At 39.0% G+C, this 20,671-nt stretch overlaps 1 protein-coding gene across 1 annotated transcript; it reads left to right on the top strand.

Moving 5' to 3' along the window:
- Positions 1-508: 508 nt before the first annotated feature.
- LOC134376013 (azurocidin-like) lies at positions 509-20,276 on the top strand. Its single transcript, XM_063094710.1, has 3 exons — positions 509-619; positions 19,322-19,552; positions 20,130-20,276. The coding sequence occupies exons 1-3, from the start codon at positions 509-511 to the stop codon at positions 20,274-20,276; spliced, it is 489 nt and encodes a 162-aa protein (XP_062950780.1).
- Positions 20,277-20,671: the final 395 nt, after the last annotated feature.

The raw sequence follows: 20,671 nt of genomic DNA, 5'->3' as shown, positions 1-20,671 counted from the left end.
TCAAAAAGGGTATCTTCAGGATCAGAAATTCTTTCTTATGCTTTTTCTAGCCTGCTGCTTAGTGTATCAGTTGTGTTTTTTGTTTTCTTGGTGAATCTTTCAGTTCTTTGAGTTCTGCTACATTCTTTTTAAGATATTAATTTTTTTGAAAATTTCCTACCTCATATCCTAGATATTTTTTTCTTGTTTCATTATGTTGTTAACTGACTCTAACTTGTATTTCAGTGAGTTTCCTTAAGATTGTTGCTTTGAATTCCTCTTTAGTCATTCCAGGTGTTTCCTGCTCTATAATATCTGATACTTGAAAATTTCTGTATTCCTCTAGTGATGTCATATTTTCTTGGATTTTTAATATTTCTAGTCTCTCTATATTGATGTTTGGTCATCTGGTTGAGCACTTGCTTCCACTACTCTGGACTGGGCTTTGAGAGATACTTCCTCTTCTTTTCCTGGTCTCTGCTAGTGCCTCTCCTTTTATGTTAATGCAGTCAACTGGGTGGCAGGCCACATGCACTGTGGCTGTGGGGGCTACTGTGGTGGAAGGCTGCCCTTGCAGTGGCAGTGGCTGTGGTGTACCGCCCACATGGAACTGTGTTTTAGTGTTTCTGCCTTCTCCCAGGTGAGTGGGTTTGCCTGTGGCTTCTGCCTAGACCCTGTGGACATCTCCCTTTTGCTGGGCTTGGGGGTCTTCCCATGGCTCCTGCCTAGGACCCTATATGTGCTCCCGCCTTCTGCCCAGCAGTGGGAGCATTATTTCTTATACTTTGATGATGTTAAACAAAATTTAAATAAAGCTATTAGAAATGTGTTGTTAATTGGGTTTATATGCCTGAGAAGCAACCCAAATTATTGATATGCTGATGCATTTAGTTAAAATTTTGTATGCATTTTGTAATATTCAGTAAGAGAAACACAATTAATAAGAAAATATCATTTGAGATAAATAATTCACCAGTAGTAGGTAAATGGAACTAGTGAAGTAAAGGCACTTTCAAAAGAAACAGAAGAAAATTTAGACTGTGCTTAAATGTAAAAAAAAAAAATAGAATAAATATTTTGTTGTTAATAAACATCACTTCCAGATACTCGTAGTGTTACTTCTAAAATGGGCTGTAATTTTGAGAGAATGCAAAATTCATGTTACCTCCAAGTATTCATCCATGTATTAAATTTGTACTTGATTAGAACCTGCAATGAAAAGGTAAAGTCATATTTCTCATTCTCAATCGTGTACATGAAAAATATAACACACACACACACACACACACACACACACACACACATGCATTAAAATCTGTAAGCCTGCCCTCTTTGTAAGATAGAGATGAAAAACTAGAGGCCCTATAGTGTATTTAATTTAACCAGCCAGCTAATCTAAAATGGCCAAATTGATTGTGTTTAAATCAAATTAATCACAATTTAAATTTTTATTTTCAGCCTAAAGTTGAAAACATTAAAAATATAATATTTATTTGTGTGTGTATGAGAATGTGTTGAGTCAGAATTAAAGAACTGTTTTGTCTAACATGATCTCATTAGGATTTCCTGGAGAACTACGCTGTGATTACTTAAGCAGAAAGTTTCTCATAATTAATCCTTAGGGAAACTGACCTGGCTCCACATTACATTCCCCTAATTGTACTTCCTTGGTCATTTGAATTTTTGCCTTTAGTTTCCAGTAACAAATGTGTTTGTAAAATTGTTTACAATACCTATGTTCACATATAAATAACCAGCCCAAAGTATAAATTGGAGCATAAATATCTGTTACATTTACTTGTCACAAGGATTGAGAGTAAATTAATCAGATATTTACCCGATTAAGAATAATTAAGTAGAAACTTTAATCAAAGTAGATTTCCTCCCCATAAGGGCTTTTTTTAAACAGAGTCTGCTGTGGTAAACAAAATCAATAGATTCTGAGTCTCTTATATTTGGCTAGAATAGCAACAAATGATGGAGATCTGTAGAAAATATGCAGATAGAGTTTACCATCTCTGGAAGTTTTAATAAGGACCTGTAGAAAATAAAATTTACTATCTCAAGGAGTTTTAATTTGGAAATATCTTAAATTAGGAGAAAATATTTGTAAGCCATACATCTGATATGGGGTTAATATCAAAAAATAGAAGGAACTCAAACAACTCAATAGCAAAAAACACACAAATAACCCAATAAAAAATATGCAAAGGACCTGAATAGAGAGTAAAAAACATAAATATATAAGTACAAATGGCTAACAGATGTGTAAAACAATGTTCGACATCACTAATCATTAGGGAAATGCAAATTGAAACTGTATTGTAATATCACCTCACATCAGAATGACTATTATCAAAAAACAAAAGATAACAAGTGTTGGCAATGATGTGATAAAAAGGGAAATCTTGTACACTGTTGGTGGGAATGTAATTTAGTAGAGCCGCTGTGGAAAATGGTATGGAGTTTCCTCAAAAAACTGAAAATAGAATTACAATATTATCCATTAATCCTACTTCTGAGTATATATCCTAAGAATTTGATATCAGTATGTCAAAGATACGTCTACGCTCTCATGTTTATTGCACCGTTATTTACAACAGCCAAGCTGAGGAGTCAACTGAAGGTTCCACCGATGAATGACTGGATAAAGAAATGGTGGTATTTATACACAGTGGAATACTGTTCAGCCTTAAAAAGGGAAGACAAATCTGTCATTTATAACAATGTGGATGAACCTTTAGGATGTTATATGTTAAGTGAAATAAGTGAGGCACAGAAAGATGAATGCTCCATCATCTCACTTACATGTGGAATCTAAGACAATTGAACTTATGGTAGCAGAGAGCAAAAACAACGGTTAGCAGGGGCTAAGGGGGGGGAGAGATATTGGACAAAGTGTACAAAGATGCAGTTAGGAGAAATAAATGAAAAGGATTTAAGGCGATATGTTACTTAGTTTTATCCAATCATTCCACAGTGTATACAAATACATAATGTTACATTGTACCACATAAATATAGACAATTATAATTTGTCAATAAAAAGATAATTAAATACATAATTAAATAAAAAAATAGAAACAAAAAAATGAAAAACAATTTAGAGATAGATAAACATTGAAATATAGTCACCAACAAAAGGGCCAAATATTGGGAGGATTGTAAGTTTAGAAAGGCACCGTGAAAGCAAAGAAGTTGATAATCCAGGCTCCCAGACCCAGTGCCACACACACAGACCAATTCATGGTAAGCAGACATCTCAGCATGTAACAGATATCCTTACTGCATGGAAAACACTCATTTGTCTCCAGAAGTAAGATGAGGTAGGTCTGGCAACACAGAATTTGTAAGATACGACTTACCTGTTTGCCAAAATGCTAAAGAACAATTTGGAAACTACAGGTGTGCTTAAAAAAAAGTGTGATAAGAAAGGCTAGATGACACCTAAGAAAATACATGTGTGTCTGAAGAGAGAAATCCAGAAACGCTAAGATGATAACAATTCTGTTTCCTAAGATACTTGCTAAATTGACCAGAGGAAAAATGGAATAAGAAGAGGACCTCATCGTGGAAGTAATTGAAATATCCCACAAGGATCAGGTCAGTGATGGTGCTGGAATCCCCTTGTCCCCATTTTGGACACTGAAATTGGACTCTTTAGAGGAGAAGAATGAGAAAACAAAAATCATATGGAAATCATTAGGTTAAATCAATTTATTTTTGTTTTTTTTAAATAATTTATTTTATGTATATATATATATATATATATATGTGAGGTACAGCGTTAACATTCAATACTTGTGTACAAGGCGTCATGGTCACATCAGGATAGTTAGCTTAGTCATCATTACAATACATAATCCTCCTTTGTGTCGTTAACCAATTTCTCATTAGCCTCTTTCCCTCTCCATCTCCCATCCCCTCCTCTTTTCCACCTCTAGTAACCACAGTTCTTTTCTCTCTTCTATAAGTTCAATGTATTATTGTGATTCTTTCTTTCTTTCTCTCTCTCTGTTTCTCTGTTTATTTGTTTATTAATCTATTCTGAATTGGTTTGGGTATATGGTGTGAGGTACGGATCAAATTTCATTCTTCTGCATATGAATGTCCAGTTTTCCCAGCACTACTTATTGGGGAGGTTCCCTTCCCCATTGTATCTTCTTGGTGCCCTTGTCAAAGATCAGTTGGCTTTAAATACATAGGTTGATTTCTGGGTTCTCTATTCTGTTCCATTGGTCCATGTGTCTGATTTTATGCCAGTACCATGCTGTATTGATAACTATAGATTTGTAATACAGTTTTAAGATGGGAAGTATAATGCCTCCAGCTTTACTTTCTTTTCCTCAGGATTGCTTTGGCTATTCCAAGTCTTTTGTTATCCCATATGAGTGTTACGATTGATTTTTTCTATTTCTAGGAAGAATGTCATGGGTATTTTGATGCAGATTGCATTGAATTTCTTGATGGTATTGGGTAGTATAGACATTTTTGCTACCTTGATTCTTCAAAGTCATGAACAAGGAATGTCTTTCTATCTTTTGGTATCCGCTTTAATTTCTTTCAGCAGAGATTTGTATTTCTCTTTAAAGAGATCTTTCACCTCCTTTGTTAGATTTATTCCTAGTTTTTTTTTTTTTGTGTGTGTGTGTGTGTGTGTGTGTGTGTGTGTGTGTGTGTTGTTTTGTTTTGTTTTTTGTGATTATTTTAAATGGGCTGGCTTTCTTGATTTCTTTCTTTTTTTTCTTGTTTATTTTTTCTTGCTTTTTTGTTTATTTTTTGTTTTCTTGTTTATTTTTGGAGTATAAAAATTCTACTGATTTTTGTATACTGATTTTGTATGCTGCAACCTCACTGAATTCATTTATCAGCTCTAAGAGTTTTTTCTTAGAGTCTCAGGTTTTCAATGTATAAAATCATGGCATCTTCAAACAGGAATAATTTGACTTCATCTTTTCCTATTTGGATGTCCTTCACTTCTTTATCTTGTCGAATTACTCTGGCAAGTACTTCCAATACTATATTAAGTAGGAGTGGTGAGAGTGGGCATCCTTGTCTATTTCCTGTTCATAAATAATAGCTTTCAGCTTTTCCCCATTCAGGGTGATAGTGGCAGTGGGTTTTTTGCATATGGCTTTTTAAATAATTTATTTTTATTGTAACAAAGTTGATTGTACATATACATGGGATACAGAGTTGAACATCGATACTTGCATGCAATATGTGATGCTCACATCAAAGTAATTATTATATTCAATAATATACACTATCATTGCTATTCATGGCCCTTTACCCATTCCTCCCTCATACTTTCCTTCTTGATTCTAGTAACCTCAGTTGTCCTTTTGAAAGTTCAATGTATTATTGTGAATGTTGTATCTTTCTTTCTTTCACTTATTTGTTTATTATTTTAACTCCCAATTATGAGTGAGAACATATGGTATTTCTCTTTCTCTACCTGGCTTATTTCACTGAATATGATTTTCTCTAAGTTAATCAGTGTTGCTGTGAATGGCAATATTTCATTCTTTCTTATAGCTGAATAATATTCCATTGTGTACATATATCACATTTTTTTTATCCAGTCATCTGATGACGAACATTAAGTTGGTTCTCACTCTTGGCTACTGCAAATAGAGCTGTGATAAACATGGGGGTTCAGGTATCCATTTGACATGATGCTTTCCATTCCTTTGGGTTTTTACCCAGCAGTGAAATTGCTAGATCATATGACAGATCTATCTGAAGTTTTTTAAGAATCTCCATACCATTTTTCATAATTGCTGCACCAATTTACAGTCCAACCAACAATGCAGGAGGGTTCCCTTTTCTGCATATCCTTGCCAGTATTTGTTGTTCTACCTCTTTTTGATGATAGCCAGTCTAACTGAGATGAGATTGTATAATATTGTGGTTTTGATTTGCATTTCCCTGATGCTGAGTGATGTGTCCATTGGCCATTTGTTTATATTCTTCTGAGAGATGCCTCTTCAGTTCCTTTGCCCATTTTATAATTGTCTTTTTAAAAAAATTTTTTAAGTTGTTTGAGTTTCTTGTATATTCTGGATGTTAATCCTTCGTCAGACGCATAGTTTGCAAAGATTTTTTTCCCACTCTGTAGGTTGCCTTTTTGCTCTGCTCATTGTTTCCTTTGCTGTAGAGAAGCTTTTTCCTTTGATATAATCCCTTTTGTTTATTTTTCCTTTTGTTGCCTATGCTTTCGGGGTCATATTCATAAAATCTTTGTCCAGTCCTACTTCTTGAAGTGTTTCCCCTTTGTTTTCTTTTAAGAGCTTTATAGTTTCAGGATGTATATTTAAGTTTTAGTCCATTTTGAGTTGATTTTGGTATATGGTGTGAGGTACAGGTCTAGTTTCATTCTTCTGCATGTGGATGTACAGGTTCCCCAGCACCTTTTATTGAAGAAGCTGTCATTTTCCCAATTTATATACTTGTTGCTTTTGCTGAAGATCAGTTGGCCACAGGTTTGTATGTTGAATTCTGGGTTCTTTATTTGGCTCTGCAGGTCTGAGTGACTATTTTTTTTTCTTAATTTTATTTTATTGATATACAATGTGGTTGATTATTGTGGCCCATTACCGATACCTCCCTCCCTCCTCCTTCTCCCCCCTCCCTCCCGACTATGTCCTTTCTGTTTGCTTGTCCTATCAACTTCAAGGAATTGTAGTTGTTATGTCGTCTTCCCCCCCCTGGTTTTTGTGTGTGTGTGTGTGTGTGTGTGTCTGTGTGTGTGTGTGTGTGTGTGTGAATTTATTTATTTATTTTTAGCTCCCACCAATAAGTGAGAACATGTGGTATTTCTCTTTCTGTGCCTGACGTGTTTCACTTAATATAATTCTCTCAAGGTCTATCCATGTTGTTGCAAATGGCAGTATTTCATTCGTTTTTATAGCTGAGTAGTATTCCATTCTGTAAATATACCACATTTTCCGTATCCACTCATCCGATGATGGACATTTGGGCTGGTTCCAACTCTTGGCTATTGTAAAGAGTGCTGTGATGAACATTGGGGAACAGGTATACCTTCGACTTGATAATTTCCATTCCTCTGGGTATATTCCCAGCACTGGGATAGCTGGGTCATTTGACAGATCTATCTGCAATTGTTTGAGGAACCTCCATACCATTTTCCATAGAGGCTGCACCATTTTGCAGTCCCACCAACAATGTATGAGAGTTCCTTTTTCTCTGCAACCTCGCCAGCATTTATCGTTCAGAGTCTTTTGGGTTTTAGCCATCCTAACGGGGGTGAGATGGTATCTCAGTGTAGTTTTGATTTGCATTTCCCGGATGCTGAGTGATGTTGAGCATTTTTTCATAAGTCTGTTGGCCATTTGTATATCTTCCTTAAAGAAATGCCTACTTAGCTCTTTTGCCCATTTGTTAATTGGGTTGCTTGTTTTTTTCTTGTAAAGTTGTTTGTGTTCCTTGTATATTCTGGATATTAATCCTTTGTCAGATGTATATTTTGCAAATATTTTCTCCCACTCTGTTGGTTGTCTTTTAACTCTTTTAATTGTTTCTTTTGCTGTGCAGAAGCTCTTTAGTTTGATGTAATCCCATCTGTTTATTTTTCCTTTGGTTGCCCATGCTTTGGGGGTCGTATTCATGAAGTCTGTGTCCAGTCCTATTTCCTGAAGTGTTTCTCCTATGTTTTCTTTAAGAAGTTTTATTGTTTCAGGGTGTATATTTAATTCTTTAATCCATTTTGAGTTGACTTTAGTGTATGGTGAAAGGTGTGGGTCTAGTTTCATTCTCCTGCATATTGATATCCAATTCTCCCAGCACCATTTGCTAAAGAGGCAGTCTCTTCCCCAGTGTATAGGCTTGGTGCCTTTGTCAAAGATCAGATGGCTGTAGGTGTGTGGGTTGATTTCTGGGTTCTCTATTCTATTGCATTGATCAGTGTGTCTGGTTTTATGCCAGTACCATACTGTTTTGGTTATTATAGCTTTGTAGTATAGTTCAAAGTCAGGTAGTGTTATGCCTCCAGCTTTATTTTTTTGTTCACCATTGCTTTGGCAATGCATGGTCTTTTGTTATTCCATATAAATGTCTGGATAGTTCTTTCCATTTCTGAGAAAAATGACATTGGAATTTTGATGGGGATTGCGTTGAATTTGTATATCACTTTGGGTAGTATGGACATTTTCACTATGTTGATTCTTCCAATCCAAGAGCATGGGATATCTTTCCATCTTCTTGTATGCTCTCTGATTTCTCTCAGCAGTGGTTTGTATTTCTCATTATAGAGATTTGTCTATTTTTATCCCAGAACCACGCTGTTTTGGTTACATAGCTTTGTAGTATAGGTCGAATTCAGGTAGTGTTATGCTCCAGCTTTATTGATTGATTGATTGATTGATTGATTGATTGATTGATTGATTGATTGCTCGCTCAGGATTGCTTTGGCTGTTCAGGGTCTTTTGTTGCTCCATATGCATGTTAGGATTGTTTTTTCCATTTCTGTGAAGAATGACATTGGTATTTTGATGGGTATTGCATCGAATCTGTAGATTGCTTTGAGAAGTATGGACATTTTCAAAATATTAATTCTTCCAACCCACAAGCAAGGAGTGTCTTTCCATCTTTTGTGTACTCTTTAATTTCTTTCAACAGCGATTAATAATTTTCACTGTGGACATTCTTTCATCTCCTTCATGCACTTGATTCCCATACACTTTAATTTTTTTGTGACTATTGTAAATGGGCTTGCTTCCTTGACTTCTTTTTCTGCTAGATCATTGTTGGAGTATAAAATCACTACCAATTTTTGCATGTTGATTTTCTATCCAGCAACTTTGCTACTGACATTTATCAACTCTAAGAGTATTTTGTAGAGATTTTGGGCTGTTCTATATATAGGATCATGTAATCATCAAATTGAGACTATTTAACTTCATGTTTTCAATCTGGATATCCCTTATTCTTTGTCTTGCTGGATTACTCTGGCTAGTAGTTCAAGAAATATTTGAGTAGGAGTTGTGAGAGCGGCATCCTTGTCTCATTTTTCTTCTCAAGGGAAAAGTTTTCTACTTTTCCCCACTCAGGGTGATATTGGCAGAGGGTTTCTCATATATGGCATTTATTATGTTGAAACACTTTTCTTCTATACTTAAATTGCTGAGAGTCTTTATCATGAATGGATATTGAATTTTGTCACGTGCTTTTTCTACATCTACTGAGATAAACATACAGTGTTTTCCTTGATATCTTTTGATGAGGTGTATCACATTTATTGGTTTGCATATGTTGAACCATCCCTGCATCCATGGGATGAATCTCACTTGATCATGGTGTATAATTTTTTTTGATGTGCTGCTGTATTCTGTTTGCTAATATTTTGTTGAAGATTTTTGCATCTATGTTCATCAAGGATATTGGCCTGTATTTGTCTTTTTTTGTTGCAACTTTGTCTGGTTTTGGTATCAGTGTGATACTGGCCTCCTAAAATGACTTGGAGAAAATGGCTTCGGTTTCAATTTTTTGGTATGGCTTCAAAAGAATTGGTATTAATTCCTCTTTAAATGTTTGGTAGAATTCAGCAGTTAAGCCATCTGATAGTGGGCTCTTCTTTGTTGGAAGACTTCTGATTACTGCTTCAATCTCTTTGCTTGTTATTGGTCTGTTCAGATATTCTATTTCTTCTTGGTTTAGTCTAGAAATTTATCCATTTCTTCCAGGTTTTCAAATTTGTTGGCATGTAGTTGTTCATAATAGTCTGTAATGATTATTTATATTTCTGTGGTATTGGTTGTTATGTCTCCTTTTTCATCTCTAATTTTTTTATTTAGGTCTTCACTCTTCTTTTTTAAGTTGTCTGGCTGATGGTTTGTGTATTTTATTTATCTTCTCAAAAAAAACCCCAACTTTTTGTTTGATTGATCTTTTGTATTCTTTTCTGAGTTTCTATTTCATTTAGTTCTGCTCTAATCCTAATTATTTCTTTCTGTCTACTTCATTTGGGATTGAATTGTTCTTGTTTTTCTAATTCTTTGAGGTGTAGTTTTAGGTTGTTAATTTGGAAACTTTCTATTCTTCTGATGCAAGCATTTGATGCAATAAACTTCCCTCTTAGAACTGCATTTGCAGCATCGCACATGTTTTGGTTTGATGTTTCACTATTTTCATTAGTTTTGAGAGATTTTTTGATTTCCTGCTTAATTTGTTCTTGGACCCATCTGGTATTCAGGAGCATGTTGTTTAATTTCCATGTGTTTGTATAGTTTCCAGAGTTTCAGTTTTTGTTGATCTCTCGTTTTAATACATTGTGGTATAAAAAGATACTTGAAATGATGTCAACTTTTAAAAATTTATTGAGGCTTGATTTGTGACCTAGCATGTGCTCTATCCTGGAGATTATTCAGTGAACTAGTGAGAAATATGAATATTTGTAGTTGTGGTATGAAATGTTCTGTAGATATCTGCCATGTCCATTTGGTCTAAAGTGTGGTTTAAATCCTGTGTTTCTCTATTGACTTGTTGTCTAGATGATCTGTCTAATGTTGAGAGAGGGGTTTTTAGGTCCCCTAGTATTATATATTAGGGTCTATCTCTTTCCTTAAGCCTAATAGTGTTTTTTTAATATATCTGAATGCTCCAATGTTGGAAGAATATATATTTATGATTGTTATGTCTTCTTGCTGGATACATCCCTTTATTATTATATAGTGGCCTTCTTAGTCTCTTTTTATTTTTGGTTTAATGTCTATCATATCTGATACAAGAATAGCTACTCCTGCTCGTTTTTGATTTCCATTTTTTTGGTATAACTTTTTCCATCCCTTCCTTCTTAGTCTGTGTGTATCTTTTCAGGTGAAATGTGTCTCTTGTAAACAGCATGTAATAGAGTCTAGATTTTTAATCCAATTAGCCAGCATGTGTCTTTTGAGGTGGTAATTTAATCCATACATTTAGGGTTGTTACTGAAAAGTATTGTATTACTTCTGGCATTTTATCATTTTTGACTTGGATGTTTTGAATATCTCATGTTTCTTTCATCCCCTTTTATTGTTTTTCTTTGATGTTTTTCTTTTTATGAAGTGGTAAGATACAGTTTATTTTTGTTTCTCATTTGCATTTTTTTCTACTCGTGGCTTTTTTTCTTTCTTGTGTATTCATGGAAGTGATTATCTTCTATTGCATTCCAGATGCAGGACTCCCTTGAGATTTCTTGTAGCACTGGTCATGTAGTGGTGAATTCTAGTAGTTTTTGTCTGTCTGGGAAATAAACGATTTCTCCTTCACTTCTAAATGATATCTGCACTGGATATAGCATTCTTGTCAGGGAGCTTTTTTTGTTTGTTTTTTTGTTTGTTTTTTCAGTATTTTGAGTTTTTCATTCCTTTCTCTTCTGGCTTCTAGAGTTTCTGTTGAGATGTCTGCCATTAGACTAATGGGGACACCTTTAAATGTGACTTGACAGTTTTCTCTTCCAGTCTTTAGGATTCTGTTTTGTCTTTGTCTTTGAACAGTTTGACTGCAATGTGTCTTGAAGAGGACCTTTTTTGGACTGAAACTGCTTAGGGATTTTGAGCTGCTTGAATCTGAAGGTCCATGTCTGTCCCTACACCTGGTAAGGTTTCTGCTATGATTTCACTGAGTATGTTCTCAATGCCTTTTCCTTTCTTCTCACTGTCAGGAATACCCATAACTTGGACTTTTGTATGCTTAAGGTTATCTGATATCTTTCTTAGATTATCTTCATATTTTTAAATTAATTTTTTTAGCCGCCTGAGTTATTTTGAAGAGATTATCTTCAAGATCAGATATTCTGTCTTCTGCTTGCTCTATCCTGTTGCTTAAGCATTCAGTTGTGTTTTTTATTTCATTGAATGACTTCTGCAGTTCCATGAGTTCTGTTACATTCTTTTTAAAAGTATTAATCTCTGTGGATTTCCTCCTTCATATCCTGGATAGTTTTGCTCAGTTTATTGTGTCACTTAAGTGTGTCTTCTTGTATATCATTAGGTTTCCTAAAGATTTTTACACGGAATTCCTTTTCAGTCATTTCAAATATTTCCTGTCCTATGGGGTCTCGCTCTTGAGAGTCATTATATTCGTTTGTTGAACTAATTTTTTTTTCATGTTTTTAATATCTTTATGTTGATATTTAGTCATCTGAAAGAGCAATTCCTTCAGCTTTTACTTTCTTTGCCTGGACTTTGTTGGTGACCCTCTCTGTGTCAATTCAGATGAGTGGTTGGCTCTCTGCCTGCACAGCTGCAGTGGCTGCTATGGCTGCTGCTATGGTAGCATGCCACCCTTATGGTGGTAGCGGTTGTGGCAGTGGCTTTGGTGGTTTGCTTGCATAGCAGCAGTGGCTCCAGCAGTGGCAGGCTGCTTGCTCAATGATGGTGCCTATCCGGTAGTGCTGGTGGTGGCAGTGACTCCAGCGGTGATAGTTGCACTAGCCACCCACTTGGCTGTAGTGACCTCCACATCTGCCTGTGCAGCTACAGTGACTGCAGCAACAGCTAGGGTAACTTGCAGAGGTGGCCTCTGCACTGGTGGCTGTAACTGCCTCTCTTGCATCTACAGTGTTCACAGCAGTAGAGGGGTTTCATTGTGATGGTGGCAGCAGAGGGGTTTCATTGTGATGGTGGCAGCAGCACTGGCAGCTACGACTGACTCCCTTGAGTTTGGTGTTTGTGCAATGACAGCAGGTTTACCTTATGGTGACAGCAGTGGTACCAGAGGCTGTCCCTGTCTCCTTCCCATCTGTACTGTCCACAGCGGAAGTAGGGCTACCTTGTGCGGTGGAAGTGGTGCTGTTAGCTACAACAGGCTTTGATGCCTCTGCAGTGTCCACAGCAGAAGGGAGGTTACCTCATGAGGGCAGCAGCACTGCCAGTGGTTGGAACTGCCTCACTCCTGTCTGTGGTGTCCTTGGTGATGTCCTAGATTTCAATGGAGTTACCTCATGGTGACAACAGCAGCAGCAATGGCTGCAACTGCCCCACTCTTGTCTGCAGTGGCCCTAGGGACTGCAGGGTCAATTCACTGCAGGGGCAGTGGTGCTGGGGTCTGCCACTTCCTCACTCACTCCCTCAGTGGCTCTACCAGCTGCAGGGTTAATTTGCTGCAGGTGCAGTGGTTCTGCAGATTGCATCTGCTTCACTCCCTCCCTCTTGGGCTTGGAAGCTGCAGGATTAATTCACAGCAGGATCAGCAGTGCTGGTTTCTGCTGCTTCCTTGCTCACTCTCTCAGCCACAGCCAGTCCTGCTGGTGTGATGGCTACGCTGCATGCAACTATGGGAGGGGGACCTGCAAGCTGTGCCGTCCGTTGAGGCTGCTTAGATGGGAGTCCCATGCCTGGTAAGTCTGGCTGGTGTGGGGGTGTAGACAGCTGCTAGCAAAGTCTGTTGCACTGCAGGTGGCTGTGGCAGGGGATCCTCACATGGCCGGGCTGAATGGTGTAGCAATGTGGGCAGGGACCCTGTGCACATCTGGCCTGGTAAGAGCTGTAGTTCCAGTTTGGGTGGCTCTGGAAACAGCAGTGTCTGGGGCTGTGCTACAGGCAACAGCAGTATGGGATGGGGCAAAACTCACAGTGGGAGGGCGGATAATGGTCCTCGTTCCTGATGATGTCATCCGTGAGTGCTGTGATGGTGGTGAAGAGTCTGCTCTTGTCTTCTATGGGAGAAACATGTCCTAGGTTTCTCTAATCTGTATCTTCCCTCAGTCCAGACATATATATACTTTTTAAATTTTATTGAGAAAGCTTCCTTCTATACCTAATTTGTTGAGAGTCTTTATCTTGAAGGAATGTTGAATTTGGTCAAATGTTTTTCTGTATGTATTGATATGATCCTGTGGTTTTTGTTCTTGGTTTTGTTGTTTGTTTGTTTGTTTCTTTGTTTTTTATGTGGAGTATCACATTTATTGACTGGCATATGTTAAACTATCCTTTCATCCCTAGGATAAATCCCAGTTGATGGTGATATATAATCTTTTTGATGCTTTGCTGTGTTCTGTTTGCTAGTATTTTGGTGACAATTTTTGTGTCTAAATTCATCAAGGATATTGGCCTGTAGTTTTCTTTTTTTGAGTGTGATCTGTCTGATTTTGGTGTCAGCGTCATCTGGCCTCATAGAATGAGTTTGAGAGAATGGCCTCTGTTTCAATTTTTTGGAATAGTTTGGAAAGAATTGGTATCAATTCCTCTTTAAAGGTTTGGTAGAAATTCAGCAGTGAAGCTATCCGGTCCCAGGCTTTTCATTGTTGGAAGATTTCTGAATACTGCTTCAATCTCATTTCTCATTATGGATCTGTTCAGTTTTTCTATGTCTTCTTGAATTAGTGTTGGTTGTTTGTAAGTGTCCAGAAGTTTATACATTTCATCCAGGTTTTCAAATTGTTGCCATGTACTTAGTGATAGTAATATCTAGATATTCTTTGTATTTCTGAGGTGTCAGTTGTGATGTCGCCTTTTAATTTCTGATTTTTGTTATTTGGATCTTCTCTCCCCTTTTTTCAGTTAATTTGGTTAATAGTTTGTCTATTTTGTTTATATTCTCATAAAAATCCCAGCTTTTTTGTTTCTTTGATCTTTTGTATCATATTTTTGGTTTGTATTTCATTTAGTTCTGATGTGCTTTAAATTATTTCTTTTGATCTATTAACTTTGGGATTGAATTGTTCTTTTTTTTCCCTAGGCTTTATTTAGTGGTGTAAAGTTAGATTCTTTATTTGAAGTCTTTCTATTTGTTTGACGTAAACATTTATTGCAATATACTTTCCTCTCAGTACTGCTTTTGCAGTATCCAATAGGTTTTGGTGTGTTGGGTCACTATTATCTTTTGTTTCGAGAAACTTTTTGATTTTCTATTTGATTTCTTGTTGAACCCATATGTCACTAAGGAGCATGCCGTTTAATTACCATGTATTTGTATGGTTTCCAAAGTATCATTTATTGTTGATTTCAGTTTTAGTCCATTGTGGTCTGAGAAGGTGCATGAAACAATTTTAATTTTTAAAAATGTGTTGATACTTGATTTGTGATCTAATATGTGGTCTGTTGTGGAGAATGTTCCATGTGCTGGTGAGGAGAATGTATATTCTCTACTTTTTCGGCAAAATGTTCTATATATATCCACCAAGTTAAGCTGATCTCTGGTATAGTTTAAATCCTGTCTTTCTCGATGGGTTTGTTGCCTACGTGATATGGGTAGTGCTGAGAGGACAGTGTTCAGTTCCCCAACTAAGATTGTTTTGAGGTCTATCTCTCTCTTTAGGTGGAATAATGTTTGCTTTATATATCTGGGTATGCCAATGTTGGGAGCATATACATTTATGATTGTTATGTCTTCTTGGTGGATAGATCCTTTTATCATTATGTAATGTCCTTCTTTGTGTCTTTTTACAGTTTTTGGCTTAAAGCCTACTTTATCTGATATAAGAATAGCTACTTCTGTTCATTTTTGGTTTCCATTTGCATGGCATATATTTTCCCGTCCTCTCTCTAGTAGTCTGTGTGAGTCTTTATAGGTGAAACTGGTTTCCTGTTGGTAGCATATAGTTGGGTCTGTTTTTTTTAATCCATCTGGCCACTTGATGTACTTTGAGTGGATAGTTCAATCCATTACCATGTAGCGTTGTTATTGAAAGGAATTGTCTAACTCCTGTCATTTAATTACTTTTTTGTGCTTGTTTTAAGTATCTTTTGTTCCTTTATTTCCCTGTTGTTTGGCTTCCGAATTCATTGGGTTTTGGGGGTAGAATGACATAGTTTCTTTTCTCTTTCTCATTTGCCTATGTGCTCTACCAGTGGAATTTGTTCTTCCTCATGTATTCATGGTTGTGATTGTTTTATTTTATTTTATTTTTTCTAGGCACAGGAATCCTTGAGGGTTCCTTATGGGGCTGGCAGTGTGGGACTGAATTTCCATAGTTTTGTTTATCTGGGAAATACACTATGTATTCTACATGTGGTGATGTGGTTGTAAAACATTATACATGTAAACAGTGAAACTAAATTGTACTCTAATAAGTGGTCAAAACATCAAAATATATTTCTTAAAAAATGAGAAAAGAATACATCTCCAAATCGTGTTCGCAATTATACAATTATCCACTTTGGAAAATTTATGCCAGCAACTTTTTGATTTAAAGCTAAGATTTCACCCACTTCTACACATTTTTTCATAACACTCCCCTATATTTGGCTGACCAAATATTATTATCCATTTCTTTAAAAGGGAATAGTGTTTCAGGGGAAAAAAAGTAACTTGTCCAATATCACAAGTAAAAAAAAAATGGTGGGTGATTATAATTTAATTATCCTTTTACTACATAAAAATTAAAAATGATACTGTAGTTTACATTCAGAATTTATAATACCTACAGAACATAAGTTGTAATATCAAAGTGTTAAAATGTAGAAAATTTAATTATTTTGACTATATTTACCACTTCAGTATTAGTAAGAATAAAATAATTAATCTTCCAAATGATTGAACTTTCAAATTCTGGCAATAATTTTACAGGCAACAAAGAAAAATTCAGTTATTTCAAGGCCAGGCATTTTGAATGTTTTAAGGGAAGTGAGAAATGGATGCACACATGGACACATGTCTATACTGATACGGTTTACACTTGTTCAGCCTGAAAACATCATGGGTGTTTGCTTCCTCAAATCACTTTTCCCTCTCAGCATCCTTTACCATGTTTTGTTCATTTTTTATATCCAAATAGACAATGAATCAAATATTCAACCCTGTCATTGTGAGATGTTTAGCCAGCTATGCTCCTGGAGCCTTAATTGTAATGTTCGCTACCATCAGTGTACTTTATATGAGCTTTGATGACAGTGAGCAAAAGTTAAAATACCTACAAAATAGCTGCTACAGTCCCAATTCTGAAATAGGTTGTTACTTCTTAGTAGATAGTCCAATTATGCTACCATTTTTTTGTTACCTTTCCCCTTAGGAGCATCTCCTTTTCTACCGTATTAGGTTATAACAAACTCATTCTAAGAGGATCTCCGTAGAGCATGAAATCCTTGAAATGAATGAAAAGGAATTCTGAAAGCAATCTTTACATTTTTTAAAGTTTATTTATTTAGTTATATATATATTTTTTAATTCTAAGGTGGCATTGTGGAGCAGTTGGGGGTAGAGGAGATGGGAAGGGGGAAGGAAATAGCATGGGAGAAGGAGGAAGGGGGCTGTGGTTGAGGCCTGTGGCACTCCCCGCATTCCTGCAGGGGAGACAAGGGGGATTCCAGTGGTGGTTCAGTCATTGCTGGGCTGGATGCAGATGTCGGAGGTGTGGCTGAAGACTTCAGCACCTCACTGCCCTGGCTCAGGAGACTGGTGTGCTTCCTGTGGCAGCTCGGTGGTCATCACTGAGCAGGTTGTGGATGTGAGGGGGCATGGCCAGAGCCCTTGGTGCCCCACTTCCATGGCTCAGGTGATCAGGGTGCTTCCTGCAGTGGCCTGATGGTCATTGCTGGCCTGGTTCCAAAAGCAGAGGGGCATGGTTGAGGCCCCCAGGCCTCTGTGATCCCTGGCTTGGGAGCCCAGGAAGCTTCCAGTCATTCTAAGTTTTACAGGTATTCTTTGGTGGTATTAGACCTTTACTAGTTAATATCAAACTTTGTCTCTGGTCTGTGGGTATTTTGGTTTTTCTTTCAGTTCTGTGTTGGATTATTTGCAGTTCCCATTACTTAAATTCTACACTGGAACTAATTTGTTTTCCTTTGCTTACTTCTAAAATGGAGGACCTTCTTTTGGGGACCAGCACTTGAGCTCTGGAGGTGAGCTAAATTGTTGCTCAGCTGCTGATTCCTTGCAGAAGGCTTTTTGTGCAGCTCAGGTTTTAATTGTTGACATCTGAGATCTGGTACATGTAGGTTTGTGGAAATTCTGATCTGGGCCTGAGTCTTTTCAGCAAACTTCACCCCCTACGGTTCCATATTCCTGACTGGTCTCCACTAAGTGGTCCTGCACTGATTGGTGGGCTGATCAGCTGTCCATGCTGTGTCCCAGTTTCACCCGTCTCCCCCACCATCCGCACTCTAAACCCTTGCAATGACTCTCCAGCCTCTGAGTGGCTCCTTTTTTCAGTTGTTCTGGCTCCTCACTCCTATCTGCATCCACAGGAACCCTGTTAGCAGTCTTGCTGGTCTGAAGGCTACCAAGACCCTCTTCTCCCCTGCCACGTCCAAGCATTGCCAGCTCTTGCTCCATGCACTCACCAGCTCCAGCTTGGAAGCATCTGGGATTTGAAATGGTGAGAGTGATCCTTTCTTTCTCTTTCTCTCACTGTGGCTTCTTCTGCCTACATGAACTCTGCAGATCTCTCCTCCTCTTCCCCTGAGCTCTAGCAGCCTGAGATTTTCTGTCATTGCTTTTAATAGTTGTAAATTGGTCGATATGTGGGAGAGAGTAACACTGGGAACCATCTATTCTGCCATCTTGACTGGAAGCCCCAAAAACAATCTTAAGGAAACTCAGTGAGATACAAAAACAATCAGTTAGGTGACCCAACAAAATGAGAAAAAAATTTTCCAGGATATGAAGGAGGATATTTACAAAGAGATTAGTACCTTCGGAAAGAGTGTAACAGAACTACTGGAACTGAAAGTTTCATTAAATGTGTGGGAGAAGCCTCCTGACCTCAGCGGAGGAGCCCCTCGCTATAGGACTGGCTATGGCTTCATTTTTACAGCTGGAGACGCACTGGGGGTGGGGGGCACCACCCGAGGGGCCTAAGAGAGAGAGGAACTCACGTGTGTGTTTCGTTGATGGTTTAAAAAATACAGCAAACGTCCTGAGACACACCACAGGCCACTTATCTAGCCCCTGTGGGGGACGCTGAAGTTGTTTCCAGGTGCTTTTGTTACAACAGAATCTCAGGGAACTTCTTCATACACTGTTCTTACAAAAATTTCTCCGTCCCAGGCAGCTAAAATGACCAGAAAAATTTACCCTCCTCTCCAGCAGAATTTAAAACTGCCCATTTTCCCACAGCTTCACTGACATTGGGCATTATGATTTTTTAACTGTTTTTTGGCCGACTGGCCTTGCTGTTTGTATCTGCACTTCCAGGGTAAGCCCTTTTGCATTCAGGGTCTTCTTCTATGCACCAGACCACCTTTGTGGTAGGAATGATTTGTTATTCTTTTTCTGTGGGGGAGGAACCAGAGGCCCAGAGAGGGCTTTAGCCAGCATCCCACAGCAGGTTACTTCCCCAGCCGGGATTTGCAATCAAACCACTTACAGATCAAAATTCATGTTGCTGCCACTTCTGTCCTAGCTGTGGCCCCGTGAGGCCCCGTAGTTCCTCTCTCCCCTGACTCAGTTTCCCTCCCTAGCAGGACCGTGAGGCCAACCTCACCAGCAACGTGGCGCTGGTGCCGCTGACCCAGCAGAATGTCATCGTGGAAGCTGGCACCAGCTGCCAGGTGGCCGGCTGGGGGACCTGGCAGACTGGGGGCCATCTCTCCTGCTTCCCAAGGGTCGTCAACATGACCGTGACCCCCAAAGACCACTGTTGCCACAACAGTGTGTGCACTGTTGTGCTCACCCACCAGGGTGGAATCTGCCAGGTATGGCCAGGCCAGGTGCAGACCCAGCGTGGGCTCCTCATGGCGGGAGGAGGTGTCATGTGAGTACTTGAGCTCCCAGTGGCAGGAAAAAGCGAATCCAGGTCAAAGGAGACTCGGGGTGTGGTGGGGAGCAGGATTGAGAATTTTAACTTGAGAAACAGAGAAATAGCACTTACTAAACACCTACCATGTGCCAAGTCCTGCGCTGGCACCTGGGGACACCCCAGGGAACAAGACAGAGCAAGGCCTGCATTTTTGTAGTTCCCAGACCCGGAAGTGTGGGGGGCTGTAAGACATTGTGATTGCTGGGGGCCTCAGGGGGCATCTGACCCAGCCTGGGGGTGCCAGGAAGTTCCTGGAGTCATCTGGGACCCAAAATTCAACTAGGGGTTAGCCAGGCAAAGGGTGTGGGGAACAGCATGCAGAGAGAGGGAACAGAGCATGCAAAGGGCCTGGGGTTGGATTTGTGGTTCCAGGAGCAGGAAGTTGTGGGAGCAGCTCTCTGGTCAGTGGTGCTGGCTGGGGTGCAGGGTGGAGCAGGGACGGGGACATCCTGACATGCCTGCTGCCCACCCAGTGTGATGGGGGCAGCCCCCTCAACGGTCTGGCCCATGGTGTGGCCTCCTTCACCATGGATCCCTACAGCCGGGGTCCCGACTTCTTCACCTGCGTGGCACACTTCCAAAACCGTATCGTTAGTGTCCTCAACCCCCTGCTGGCCTGAGGGAAGCCCCAGCAAGCCGTGCGGAGCCTGTGACCTGCTGTGGAACCCAGCCTTGACCTTCGTATCCCAGGGCACTCTGCATGCCCCCACACCTCCAGGCCTGCCCCCCATCCCCAGCCCCTGTACTCATGACTCTAATAAAGAAGCCATTTCTCCTCTGCTCCTGATTTCTGCTTCACCAGGGTGGACAGGGCTGGGAGCAGGAGACAGGCCCCATGGCTCTGGGGAGGGTGAATGGAACATTAGTCAGCATTAGGGGCATCACCCCAAGCGCAGTAATTGTACAGATGCTGAAAAACAGGGACTGTCGTTACGTCCACCTGGAAGAGGGGATGCTGAGTTTCAAAGAGATTCGGTGACTCACCTGAGGTCATAGAGCTCGTGTGAACTTTGAA

Source organism: Cynocephalus volans, chromosome 4, assembly GCF_027409185.1.
Source record: "Cynocephalus volans isolate mCynVol1 chromosome 4, mCynVol1.pri, whole genome shotgun sequence".
Taxonomy (NCBI): Eukaryota; Metazoa; Chordata; class Mammalia; order Dermoptera; family Cynocephalidae; genus Cynocephalus; species Cynocephalus volans.
The sequence above is the reverse complement of the archived record's forward strand: the minus strand, read 5'-3'. Positions and strand labels throughout refer to the sequence as shown.

What these genes read in the sequence shown, in the direction of transcription:
- LOC134376013 (XM_063094710.1), top strand. Translation starts at nt 509, where the DNA reads ATGCACTGTGGCTGTGGGGGCTACTGTGGTGGAAGGCTGCCCTTGCAG. An exon ending in GTGTTTCTGCCTTCTCCCAG is followed by an intron (nt 620 to 19,321) that starts GTGAGTGGGTTT and finishes CCTCCCTAGCAG; the next exon opens with GACCGTGAGGCCAACCTCAC. An exon ending in ACCAGGGTGGAATCTGCCAG is followed by an intron (nt 19,553 to 20,129) that starts GTATGGCCAGGC and finishes CTGCCCACCCAG; the next exon opens with TGTGATGGGGGCAGCCCCCT.